Source organism: Poecilia formosa, unplaced genomic scaffold (assembly GCF_000485575.1).
Source record: "Poecilia formosa unplaced genomic scaffold, Poecilia_formosa-5.1.2 Scaffold5, whole genome shotgun sequence".
In the NCBI taxonomy this organism is placed as follows: Eukaryota; Metazoa; Chordata; class Actinopteri; order Cyprinodontiformes; family Poeciliidae; genus Poecilia; species Poecilia formosa.
The window spans coordinates 3227172-3241449 of record NW_006799944.1 but is presented as its reverse complement, the minus strand read 5'-3'; the positions used below and the strand labels follow the sequence as shown (position 1 = coordinate 3241449).

Below are 14278 nucleotides of genomic sequence, written 5' to 3'. Positions count from 1 at the left end.
TTGGTGGCTTTTTGGTGCTGTTATGATAAATGTGCACAGGGGTTACAAGGTGAAAAGAAGGCCTGCACTGAAACTAGCTTTATGCTTGTTGCATTTTGCCCCGGAGACGATTATAATAACTGCTGTCCCATTTTTGAATAATCATTCACTGGGTTGTTTTAATTGAGATTATAGAAGAGTCAATTCAAAAGATGGTCTGAGGAGAACTTGGGTAAATTATTAGTATTTTTTATAGATATATATATAAAATGTCAGAATGGAAAAAAAATGAAACAGCTCACACAAGGTGGTTGATGTAAACATTTTTCTGTTAAAACTTAGTCATAGCCACGCAGCTGTCACTGCCCTGTGATTTTCCCTTCTAGCTGGGTGGCCAGGTCTCCATTTTGGCAATCCTCCATGTTTATTTACCCATCTCTGTACTGAGTCACTTGCTCCACGGGCAGACTCAGACAAAACCGCCTAGGACTGGAGTTGGCAATGGTAGTCCGAGTTCACAGAGGTTGGTGAATGCGACAAGAACTACTGGCTGCAGACCAGGTCTTGACCAGAGTTTGAGTCTGTCCATGGACAATTAAGTAGTAGGATTCACTGGAATAAACAGGGCGTTTACAAAAATATTCATGCCAGATCAAACTTACTATCACAAACTTCAATGTATTTTACTGAAGTTAAGAGGCCACACAAGAAGAGCATTAATCAGAGCAACCATTGAAGTTTGAGGATGCGATGTGACAAAATGTGAACATATGAGTGCTATGAGTACTTCTGAAACTCAATTTACCATTGCAGCTTTACTAATCCTTTGTAATTTCAAAATGTAACCCTAACATTTCCCCCTGATCATATATGTGTGAACAAAGCTGAGACTATCGCTACCTTAAAGGAAAGGATGGCTAACATAACCAACAGTCATCTGTTTATTACAGTGCTGACATTCAGGGCAGGTCTGGTTGTTTGCTGGGTTAAAAGTTGGTGGAGATGGGACCTAAGCAGCACATGGAATCCATTAACAATAATGAGGCCCTGACAGCTATGACACTTTGATGATGCAAACATCCATATTCCAGAGCACAAAGGAGAGGAAATGAAGGAGGTTCTTGCTCCTCTATCCGTTCCTGCTCCGCCGCCCCCACAACCGACTTCTTACCACAGGCCATTTCTACTGCTACTTCACAAACACACAAATCCAAAACCAAAAAAAAATAGCAAATACATGTTGAGTAAACATGGTTGCTGTTGCAGACAAGTGCAAAAACAAATGATTGCAAAGACGATATACAAATCAAAGCCAAAACTGAGCAGTGCACTAAATGTAAGATGAAATACAATGGCAACAAGATTGTAGAAGAGTTTGAAAAGGAAGATTTAGACGGAAGCACCTTTTGTTTTATTTGTCACGTCGTTAGCACACCACAAGAAAAAAAAAAACAAAAGAAAAAAAAAAAACACTTGCATGTTACGATCCTGGTAAAACCTGCTAAGCAACATCCAGTACGTTGGGAAACAAGTGGATGGATCTGAATGGAAAACTCCAATGATAAGACAAGTATTTTACCAGAACACACCTAAATCAGCCTCTGTGCTTTTCTTCATGTCTTTGTGAAGCTTCTTTGTCTGATCCTCAAGCCTGTTGGAGAAGAAGGAGAACATTTATCAGATAACTCCTCATCTACTGCAATAAAAAATTATATCTGGGACCAAGTGTGCAGGAAAAAAAATCTATGTAGAAAATAAGTTCCTTTTCACTTGTTCATGTATAAATCAAAACAGATGAAACATAGAAAATGAAACTAATTTAAAACAAAATATAGTTCAAGAAAAAAAATTAAACATTTCATTGCCTCCACATAAAATCTGTTGGCTAATTACCAGTACTGGGAATCTTTTTAGCACTGTAAACTACATTTCTGCTCTAAAACATTAACATCTTCAATCATTCCACTCCACATATTACACTGATGCTGTTAAAAAAGGCAATTACCAGACTAGTGAGTATGAAAACACATGCCATTCATTATATCAATTAAGGCAAAAAGGGGGTTTAGGATCTCCCAAGAGACAGCTATATCACATCACTTCTCTTGATTTGACAAAAAATGCAATGATGTCGGGGCTCACTTCCATCTATTTATAGGACTATATCATAAAAATGAAGAACACCATAACTGCAAGCCTAAAATGTTGGATTTATGGTGTAAGAACATGAGAAAAAATGCAAAAGATTTGAGAAATTGGATCTTGAAAATGGAGGAAATAATTTTAGAGCTTCAAATATCCAGCAGCTGATAGATAATTCCATAGAAAGGTAAATCGACACATTAGCAGGTGCTTAATATAGTCATAAATTATTTTAAAAAAACTTATAAGATCATTATAATTTGTTAATTATTTATTTTCAGTGTTGTGTGAAGGTATTTGACTGATTATAGATTTCTTCTGTACTTGCTTCGTTGTCACACTTAAGTTCTTTCAGGTCATCATCAAGTTTTCATGTCAGAGAAAGATAACCTTACCAAACAGAAGAGACTTTGTTAAACAATGAATTCAATTACAAATTTTAAAAAAGCAAACGGCTCCAGCCCTGTGTGAAAATTTAACAGGGATTAACCACCTGTTGAGGACATCTGAATGTACAACCAAGCAGCATTAAAACAAGAAACCATGAGTAATCTTTCCAAACAGCCAATATATTACAAGTATTTTGAGTTCCACCTGCTACTGACAATGCAATAAACGTTAAGAAATATTGCCTTCATCATATATCTGTTTAAATGCAACAACTATAAGCACCCAACAATATTAAAGGCAAAGAAGAAAAACAGAAAAATCTAATCTAATAAAAGTTATTTATTCTTTAAACTGGAAACAGAGCAACTTGAGGTCAGAAATCCAAAAGGCACATTTTGACTATGAATTCTTGAAATTAATGTCACAAGATCTTTATTCTATACCCCAATAGCGTTTACGATCCGACGTCAAATTCAAATCACTTCCAACTAAAAGAAATTTTGTACTACTACTTTTGCTCCACTTAAAATGTGAAAATAATCCACAATCCTGGTGAGATGTGATCACGTTAATCTGCATTTCAGAACATAAACGCTAAAAACTATTCTTAGTTTACCTGTTAAAAGTCTGAAAATGCCTTACTGAGAGTGTTACCTTCTTTTGTGTGCATTTACCCTGAAAGCAAAAGTCCTTGGCTCCTTTAATTAAAGCTTTTCACTAAGGTTGGCAGATTTTATCTTTGTACTTGAATGAAACCTCTGTAACCTGTCTGTGTGATATTCAGCAGGGATTGGATGGGTTTAAATGCTGTTTGCAAATAAAAATGCAGGATATCGCTAATGAAAATTAGCAGGGAATATGAACTCCAGTTAGAAAAAACCAGGAGATTAAATGCTGTGGACATTCAACCAGTTAAACATAATTAGCACCATCCCACCACAAGGCTTCACTTTAGCTAAGAGTTCATCCGAAAAGTGCTGCCTTCCTTTTAGGGTCGTTTTGGGGATGTATTTCTTTTGGTCAGGTTCCTACAGTGGGAATGTAGCCAGGAGAAAAACTAACAGAAAACTACGAGACTTCCTTAAAAGATTCCTGCAATGGAAAAGCATCAAAATATGAGGCTAGGGAATTCAAGTTGAAGTTGCAGGATGATGGGTAAAGCCATTTTGTTGTGTAAATAAGCCAGAACTGCTTAAGACCAGTGTCCATACACTCACAATTTTGCCTTTTTCTACCACCTCCTCCATTGCAACGTCTCCACAATACTGCTGTCCTCTCTACTCGGTGACAGTGAGAGACCCTTTCTGAATGACTACCAGGTGAACGCCTTGACTCTCTTTCCAGAAGGTGCTAATAGGGTGACCTACTGGTAACTCTGCTACTCTTTGCACCAATGCACCCATGGTAGGCCTGTGCAGCCACAATCTTTATGAAACTGCACTTATTTTAAAGCACTTATAGCACCGATGCCCTGGGTGGCATCCAATGTAGTAGAGATTCAAAAACATTTGGAAATGCATGTCAGATTTATTTTAAGTCATCATCATGGATCCTGATTTTATCAATTGCTCTGTTTAAGACTGGATGGTTACTGTCATCATTTGTTAGTTAGTCGGTAGGTGGAGTTAAACTCTCATTCAACATAGCTTGGGACAGAGGAATGTTATCTTTGGAGCCCCTTATGATGAGCAAGGGCCTTTTGTTTAAAGCCTTGCTGTCAATATTTCCTGAAATAAGGTATAACCTGCTGCTGCATCAGACTGGATGTGATTTAAACATTCATGTATGCCATATGTCAGGCTACAAACAAAAACAAGACATTTTGGATTTAAAAGACTAAATTAAAGGTCAAAATCAAGTTCAAAACCTATTGTTCCAGTGTTATACTGCAGTATATCTAATTTATTTTATATGTGCCTACATATATGGCTTTAATAACTGATTTTTCAGCAAATCATTATAAAATTTATATTTCCATTAAACTTATAGTATAACATTACTAAAAATGTCATAACACAAATACCAATAAAATATACTTATCAAAAAATATAATATGATTATTAAAAAAAGCAAACATTTTTTATCTGATAACCATTCAAAAAGTTGCACAAGGCAGGCATGACTTGCCAAAATGCAGATAGGATAAATGTCAGAAAGTGTTTTGCCTGTAGTCCATGGATGCACCGCGATGTGTTGATATGGATCTCTAGGGTGGAGAACCTAAATGTCTGCACATGCCCGCTGCTCTGACTCATCTATAAGGTTTATTGGTACCACACCTTCCTGATAAAGGGCCCTCCTACTCAACAAAACCTGAGTGGAAAGCTGTGCTCCCACTCATTTTTCAGGGCCCTCAGGGAGTTTCTGCATGCAGTGATCTTGAGATTTTAAGTGCTATATATTTCTGTCTCTTCAGTTTCATAAACACATTGAAATAGCGACTTCTAACAAATTATAATTTTTAAAACTATGTAAAATGATCAGAAACCTTTGTACATCATCATGTATACAACACAAAACCAGTCAAATTTGAACAATACTTTTGAAATGCTTACAAACTTGACACTATAATGAAAATATTTAGCCAATAAAAATTTCATGCAGAAAAAAGGAAAACTAACAGTAATAAAAATATAAATAAGATAGATTTGGTGAGCAAGAAACCACCGTTCACCAAAGCAATGGCACAAAACATTGTTTCACAAACTTGCCCTTAATAATTTTAATCATAATGATTAACAAAACAGGCATATGTTACTGCAAATAAAAGTAATACTAGAATGATACAATCCAACTAGATAAAAATGCTACACATAAAATATCAATGTTCTCTATTGACAGTGCTTGTATAAGCAAACTTACTTCTGGAGCTTTTCATATTCGCGCTCAAAGTCTCTTTCAACCTAAAAAAGAAATAAGAGGCAGTCAACTTAAAATGGGAAAAAGAGTATAATAGTATCAAAAGTTAATTAAACCAATAGGGCAGATTCAATGACTCTATAACAGATTTTAAACCTTTTAATCTGGGTATAGTTCATTGTCATGCCAAGTGCAGATATGTAGAAAAGAGACATGTTAAAATAATTTTTTTGAATATTACGCTTTTAATTTAGTGAAAGAGGTGCTTAGTTAACCAAACTGCAGTGTGCATGTGATGCTAGTGTTGGAAAGTGGGTGCAGCAAAATAATGGAGAGTAGTGATACTGTCAAGAAGATCATTCTGTGACTGTCTTGTAATTACAAATACACATTGATGAGGCACTCAACTGCGTGTTCGGTCTGTTTTTTTTGTTTTTTTTTCTTCTCCAATGAAGTACAAGCGATACATAAGAAGAGCTAAAGTTGAATTATAACATAATATGGCTGGCTAAGCATTTTTTCTCACCTAATCTTTCAAACAATTGATTAAACCCATTGACAATGTCTTATTTCAGTTTGAATTACTTTTTACAATGAACTGGTACATTTACTATGTACCACAAAATAAAAAGTTGAATGAAGGTTTACACATTTTATATCATGCTCCCGATGACAAAAATCCCTGAGTGGAAATTCAGAATGTTAAATATGATGAGACCAAAAGGGATATAAGCAAACAATGTCCTTAGTTCAGTAATAAGTGTAACTTCAAAAGAAAGAAAGAAAAAACTGTAGCATCAAATTACATGCAACCTGCCAGTGATTTATTTTTATTACCTGTATTTATTGTTTATGAGTTTGTTTAATTTATTAAGATGTAAATTTAACATCAAAAAGGATAAGCGATTAAAACCGATGGAAATAAAAACGAAGTGGTCGGCTTAGTGAAGTCTGCGCACTAACACATACAGGCAGAGAGTTTATCAAGCAAACTAAAACTGAAACCTGAAGCATTTATCCACTGGAGAACGTAGCGGACGGATACCAGATCTGATTCTGACGCTGGCATTCAGCGGCTTTAAAAAACCTACAGTTCATTGTCACTTCTGTCTGCTCATCAGCGGCCCTTACGGGGTGATCTCATCATATGGTCATGCATGGTACTTGTGTTTCTGTGATTTGCAACAAAGCCAGACAGAGTGTCCAAACTGCTATTTTTCCACCTAAATTAAAGTACATGAATACTTTAAAACCACTTTTGAAAGCTTATATAACCTGGCTTATTTAACAGTGAGACAGACGCTTTATCTGCCTTGGTTGCTTTGAATGGAACAATGACTGAAGATAAACTGGTATGCAGCGTACGCACACACACACACACACGCAAACACACAAAAAAAACACACTAGTAGTGCTGCAGAATACAGCCAGGGACTACTCTGCACCTACAGCGGTTTGGAAAAAACAGCTGCAACTATTGTTAAAAGGTTTAAGAAATTAAAAAAAAGAAATATTCATACAAATGTGTCCACTAAAAACATTAATGTTGACAAATTTTCACATATACAGGTCTACCAGTCAGCTACATTTAATCACCAAAAACTACAACAGGATGAAGTTTGTCAGGAATTTTCAGAACAGAAGAAAGAAAAAAGTAAATATCGAGTATACTGGTGGTCTACAAGCTACTTTAACTGTGTTAGAAGAAAAATAGATTGATTCATCAAGCAGCTAAAAATCAATCACTTTACACAGTTTGGTTAACAATCATCACATATACAAGTTTTTTGATTTTGCTACTTTGCAATACATCATCAATACTTTCTTTGGAATTAGTTGCATTTATGTTTCCTTACCAGCATATTTTGGACAAATGTGTCTGAATAAAGAAAAGTTTGTCCATTTAGACACTCATCTCCTTCATTAATAATACTAGTTGTTTTTAGGTTCTGCACTCCAGTTGTCGCATAATTTTAGACGGTTCTCTCGATGCTACGCATACTGGGACCAAGTATGGTGTACCCTGACTCTATGACTGTCCTATAGAAATTATATAACAATTAATGACGCAGTTATGTATGGCATTCAAAAGGTGTTACTGCAATTTAGATTAGATTATTAACTCATTTTAAACATGTATTGTAGTTGTTTCCCCCAAGCCCATTCAAGAGCATTAGACACGCCCGGGGAAAAGACAACTTAATTGGAAATTAAGCATCTAGATTTATATTTTTAAAAATGATAGATTAATTTTTTTTATCTGTCATTAGCAATGGTGACAACATTAATTGAATCTACCCTCAAACACTATTAAACCTGTGAATTAAGATTTTAAAAACCTGTATAATTATTTTGTTTTTTTTATAATTTCTCTTTAAATACTACTTAGGTGGTCAACCGAAAAATTTCTAGTTGCTATTATAGATTTTATTTTTATTTCTAGTCACACCAGAATGCCAACGCCAGACAGCATTGTTGAAGAAGGCGGACATACTGAGTTGACTTACACACAAATGCAAATTGGTTCTAATTAGGCATTTGGATGGCTTGTCCATCGCCACTTTGAAACATGTCGAACAAGTTACACAACCATAATGGCTTCCTGTCTTGTGGTTTTGTGGGCTTCTGAATTTAAACACAGGGGCAAAAACAATACAGGAAATAGTTCACACAATGTCACAAGTGGATCATCTGACGGGGCTGCGTGTAACCCACTCCATGGTTTTTACCTTGGATGGCACAGGAAGCTGGAAACCCAGTCTTACAGGGACTGCTGGGCCACAGACCCATTACAGTGGAAGTGGTTTTGCTACTAAGGGGAACACCCACTCGGTGCAACTTCAAGGTAATCAACTCTGTCGCCCTGACATGACTCTGACAAATTGCTTTCCAAAAATTCCTCTAGCTCCAATATGACAATATTTGTGTGATATATTTTTAAATTAGTGAAAATTAAAAGAACTACCTAAACAGATAAATAACAACACTTCAGCTGTTAAATGTTTGCTTTAGAGACTTACAGTTTTAGAGACTATCTGTTTCTTCGGCTGTCCAATCTTGAACGGCATCCTGGAATGACACAAAAAAAAAGCAATGAGAGGTGACAGACAAAAATGACCACCAAAAAGGTGAGATCACTGAATGCTAAGATTGTCATCAGCGACATGATGTCTGAGCAGAGGTCAGCACTGGTCTGAGGATTCCTTAATGCAGACGGAAGGAGGCTGTTAATCTCTATTCTTCTCAAACAAGCAGTCAGTGCCATGTACATTAACTTCATGTCATCGCTGATCACATCTGGCTTCCACAGCAAATGGATATCACTCAACAGAAGTGGTTGTACCCTCTTCTCTGTGTGGTTGCGCTGCATGATGACCCCAGCTGGCAATCAAACACAGATGCTTATTGTGTATTTGGGTATTATGCCTTCTCCTGAATGTCAGGCAGGAACCCATGAGCTACTACTCAAAAAGACAGTGGCAATTAGCGCCAAGAAACAGCACAACATTTTGTGTTTTTGCGCAAATTGTATCAAGCATGCACTTTTCATAATAAAGTGAAGCATCTGATATACAGGCACTGAACCACAAAGAGATCCTTGGGGCTGTTTTTGATGAAAGAAAAAGAAACAGAACCGTTCTTGGTAAAACACTATTGTTAATCCACAGTTCAAAACTCTGTCCTTTGCCTTAATGAGCTGGTGCCAGGCATAGTGTTCTTGAGGTTCACAAAAAAAAGGTAAAAATAAAAACACATTTTACAAAGGTCTTTGCACACTTTCACTGATATGCCACCAATGGTGTAAAATCTACACTAAACGATGGCCAGTAGCTGGTGAAAGGCAGGGAGAGGCAGCAGCTGCGTCAGAAGAAAGGTGTGTAGATTAATGAGATGGAAAAGTGAGGGTGTGATGTAAGGCCTCGTTGTGCAATCAGAATACGCTTCAGTGAGAAAGAGCTTTTTGAAGACAGCTTTTGTCAAATTATATGGGTCAACTTGGTCAAACAACAGCAGAATTAATGCAGCCAAAACAGTATGCTGATGTCACTAATGCTTCAAGTATGAGTGAGGACAATATTTCATTTGGAAGCACCGTTTATTTTATGGGTCCCATTGGATTTTATTTGTATTCCTCTTGTTTTTAGTTACGATTTAAACTAATACATTAGTCATTTCACTATAAACATGTTTTTGTTTTTATTTGAAAAAAAAAGTGGGTTCACTTGCTGTTACTCTAGTTTGCGTGAGCCGCTGTGGATAAAACTCATGAAATTCGTCAGCTACATTTCACATGACTCACCTTTTTCTGATTACCTGAAAGATATACAACAGTGTCATGTTAGCGTAGCCGTCTGTTAGATTTGTAGGGCATTCCTGAACACAACAGCGACATAATTTGGCAGAGATGGGCTTGAGTATAAACGCTGGCTGGGGACCAAGTAGCGTTCTCCCGAAACTAGAGATGACATCAACCTCCCACGTTCACTTCCTATGTTGCAATAAGTTTTCCCAATGTAAGAGATGAAGCTAAACCGCCATTTGGGAATCTCATTGATTGAGTCCAACTGTTGCTATATACAGATTCTAATAATAACCAGTGTACTTCATGAGTTTAGGTATCTCCAAGTGGCAATTTCACCACATGTATGTCACGTCTTCATGAATCATGAGAACTTTGTTGACCTTTTAGTTTAAACGATGACTTGTACCCTTTGTAATAGCTACGAAATATGACAAAAGTGAATTAAAGAAATGCTTTTGTGTTTTATATTTTGAAGATATTTGGAACAATAACCTGTATACGAGAAAGATTAATTTTATTCCTAGATCCTATGTCTAATACAAAAATTCCTAATTGACAAAGAAACAATAATAATTTTACCTATCAAGGAAGAAATTTTATGGTTTTATAAAAACGAACTAAAATATTTTCCTGCTGGATGAGTTTTGTATCTAAAAGTACTTATTGCAAAAATCCAACTCCGAAACTGCATTTGAACTGTTTAGAAGAATTAAATAGGAAAACTGCAAACATCCCTTTAAGCTCTATCAAAGCACTGTAAAACAATAAATGTCTTGGTTTTAGTGTTAGTCTGATCACAAAGAAGACACGGAATTTTAGTTTTACCTAAAAATTTTGTTGGTTAAGATTGTTAGTGATTCTTTAAAAAAACAAAATAAACTCAAACTGTAATATGTGGAAAAGAAACAGAGTGAAATGTGCTTTGAAAGTGAAAAGAGCAAACAGAAAGAATGTGATAAAAAAAGGAGGATTGCAGACTCTGCTGATCATTTCTAAAGCTCACTAACACAACAATATTTCAGCTGGGCCTCCCACATTGAGAAACATTTGTGAATCTGGTCTTGTGAACCAAGAACAACTGACACAGAATAAGCCACAACAGAGTTTAACACAGGAATATTTTGAGTAGGGCTGCCCAATAGTAGAAAATGTTGCGACTGCAATAATATTGGTAAAAACTGCGATGACGATGTCAGGTGCAATATATACCTACTTTCTCAACTATGCTTCCTACACTCTCTGACCTTTAGCATTTTGGATGGTGTTGTTTGTGTCCAGTGTCTTCAGCTGTGAGAATCTGTCCATTAGAATGAAAAATGCAACTTCATAACACTTGGAATATATCAGCCACGAGTAATAATGATACTGATATTGCACTTCTGATATATTTGCAATATTCTGAAGTCCTAATTTTAAGTTAAACAAATTGTTGGCCAGAGATGTAACTGCACTTTGGATCATCACGAGTTATCGCTGTCTTTTTCAAAGCAGTGTCAGAAGGTATGCAAAGTACATTATAACTAACTGAAATTATTGTTATTATTGCTGTTATAACTGTAGTGTTTTTAATGATTTCAATCAGTCACTTATCCACTCTCAGCAATATTCTGAATGTATTGTTTCTAAATTATGATAACTGGTTTAGTCATGGTCTAGTGGGCGATTATCAGAGTATGACAACCTTGATTAAAAAATCTCTGCGACAGACTGGCGACCTGTCCAGGATGGACCCCGCCTCTCGCCCGGAACGTTAGCTGGAGATAGGCACCAGCACCCCTCCCGACCCCACTGAGGGACAAGGGTGTTCAGAAAATGGATGGATGGATGGATGGATTAAAAAATCTAAGTTTCCCTGTATTTATGCAATTGAAAGAAAATGTAACACGATAGGGTTACTTTTATTAAGCATATGCAACAATTTTTTTATATTTGTAAAAAAAAAATCACATCTATTAATTGCGATTAATAGATGTCAAAGAAACATCTATTAATCGCAATGTCTGACACTGTTGGTTGAAAAATCAAAAGGCCAGAATTTTTTATATTAGCATTGTGGTAAATGAACAGGGTTTTAACTGTCAATTCATTATAAAAAGGGGTATACTTTGAACCAAGGTAGCCATTTCGTCTCTACCATCAGTTAGCTTTTTTATGTAAATATGAACAAGAATAAATGGAAATAAATATTCAACAATCATGAGAACTTAAGAACTCTAATATACAGTGTTTCTGGTAATATTTTGTGCAGCTTTTCTTCAGGAACAAAAAAAGAGAGTATAATGTTTCCTTGATTCATTTTGAACCATTAACAAGTTAACCAACAAGCAATTAAAGAGGTATCTGATGTCTGCTGTAATAGGATACACGTCACCACCGTCACGTAAGCACGTAGGCAAGAACAAAGACGTAACAGTCTTCTTTATTGGGGACACATTATGTACTAGCTGGAAAACCCAATGGCTTTTCACTATAACTGCAAATGTGTACACCATTAGAGAGATACGGCATCATTTGACCTTAGATATTCCATGGAGCACAGAGGGCTGGTTGAAGATGTTGGGAAGTGGAATTGTTTTGATGATGACCCCAAAGTCAAACCTCTTACGTCATAAACCCTAGTGTGCAGGCCATGCTGGAATGCATCAGTCAGCAGTGGCAATAAAGGGTTCCTTTCAGTGACAGAGCTGTCCACTCTTGACCTTCTGGTTGGCAGTACATGATGGCAAAAGTCCTGCTTGCCAGTCATTACTGTTAAGCCGAAGTGAATGACGGCATGACACCAAGAATGTGTACAACACTGTAAAGTTAGTTCTTATGCATATACGTCACAATTGTATGGAAAAAGGTTTGTTTCTCTTTGTTTCCACTTGTGCAGCATTCATGAATAATGAAGAGTGAATGACACAAACCAAAAGAAGTGCAACATTGCCAAGCTCAATTTGCTTCAACTCACTTTATTATTAACAATCCATTTCCATTTACATGGATCGAGTTCAGTGACGTATAGAGGCAAAACACTTTCACACTGTGGGCCATCCGATCGGGAACTGGCAGAGATAGACCTATACAGAAACTACACTGTTGTATCAAAGAGAATTGTATCAATTCTACAAATGATTCGAGTATCCTGATTATTACAATTCCTTGAGGCAAATTATCTGCTTTGCAGCTTTGATAAATTATGTTTTACTATTAAGTGCACTGTGTTCCGGTCGCTTGATTATTTGTGTTGCACAACGCTCTCAATTCTGCTTTTGAGTTGTTGATTAATGCTAAGGGCTAGCAGCACAATGTCCAACTTTCAAGTTCGGTCCAGGGTATTCTAATTCATAGATTGATCCAGGTTTGTATCGTTTTTCGGGAGACCAATAGGCGTCCCTCAAATGACTGGTGCGATGCATTGAGGATGACAGCCTTTCTCTTCCCGGAGCTGCTTGTTACCTGGTGTTCGGATTTGACTGTTAGCACTGTAACCAAGGGTCTGATTACACTTGAATGCCAGATAATTATACTATTTACATAACTACTCATAGCATCAATGCACTTCATAATAACAACCATATCCAGGTATAAAGTACTTTAAACTTTAAATAGCATAAAGACAATCAGTTTGCTCTCTGGTCATAAAATAACAGTCACAATGTTGGGTGAATTGTGTGTTAAGAGTTAGACTATAATGTATCCCTGACATAATTCATTTAATATAGGAGACATTCTGAGTGTGTTTGTCAAAGAGTGATGAAATTATAAAAAAACATTGCTACTATTACAGCTACAACTAATCATGATAACACTGATGTGGAAAAATTATAATGAATTGTTAAATTACCTCTGCATAAAATGTTCCTACTGTAATGCATACCCCAAGAATGAGAATATTTTCTTAAATCTTGATAGTTCTTGGCAACATTTGGAGAAATTGTCCAAATTTATTAGAATATAGTAAGAAACACTGTGTAGTATTTTTTTTAAAATTTATTTAAGAGCTAAAAAAAAAAAAAAAAAAAAAGTTGGGGTATTTTTTTTAAAATTTATTTAAGAGCTAAAATGTTATGTAGGGAAATCATGCCAAAATAATTATTGTGATTTTACAGCAAAAAATATATATAATTTTGACATGTCACTCACACTTGCAGTGGTGTGGAATTTGGATTACGCCCTCGACACCTCCATTTAAAAATGGTATTTGCTGTTACTTGTGTTGTCTTTGACTAACATTTAAATTGGTTTGATGTTCTGAAACACTTAAGTATGACACCGATACAAAAACAATAGGAAATCAGGAAGAGGGGAAACACTGCATTTACACTAATGTGGTATTTAAGTTGGCATAAGGATGGTAACTTAAGTCAAATGCTCTAATTATCTCACCTGTGTGCCATTACTTTCAGCACCTGTTTGTTATTGGCTACTCAATATAATTCAGGTATGATGAACCAAAGAACCTCTAAAACTTACAGGACAGTGGGTTCCGAGAACCATAATGGATCTGCACCGATCCTGCTGCCCTGACCACTAGATACAACAAATGTACATTCTCTTTGAAACACTACCTGAACTTCTTTAAATCCCTAAAACTTGAAGGTACCAGCAGACGCACAATCT

At 36.1% G+C, this 14278-nt stretch overlaps 1 protein-coding gene across 1 annotated transcript in view; it reads right to left on the bottom strand.

Moving 5' to 3' along the window:
• Positions 1-14278, bottom strand: part of LOC103145813 (bridging integrator 3) — a 33958-nt gene that overhangs the window by 19134 nt on the left and 546 nt on the right. The window contains exons 2-4 of the mRNA XM_007563416.2: positions 8391-8439; positions 5374-5414; positions 1569-1630 (exon numbers count right to left, since the gene is read on the bottom strand). Of these exons, the coding sequence (XP_007563478.1) occupies positions 1569-1630; positions 5374-5414; positions 8391-8439 (152 nt within the window). The remainder of the gene's footprint in view (positions 1-1568; positions 1631-5373; positions 5415-8390; positions 8440-14278) is intronic.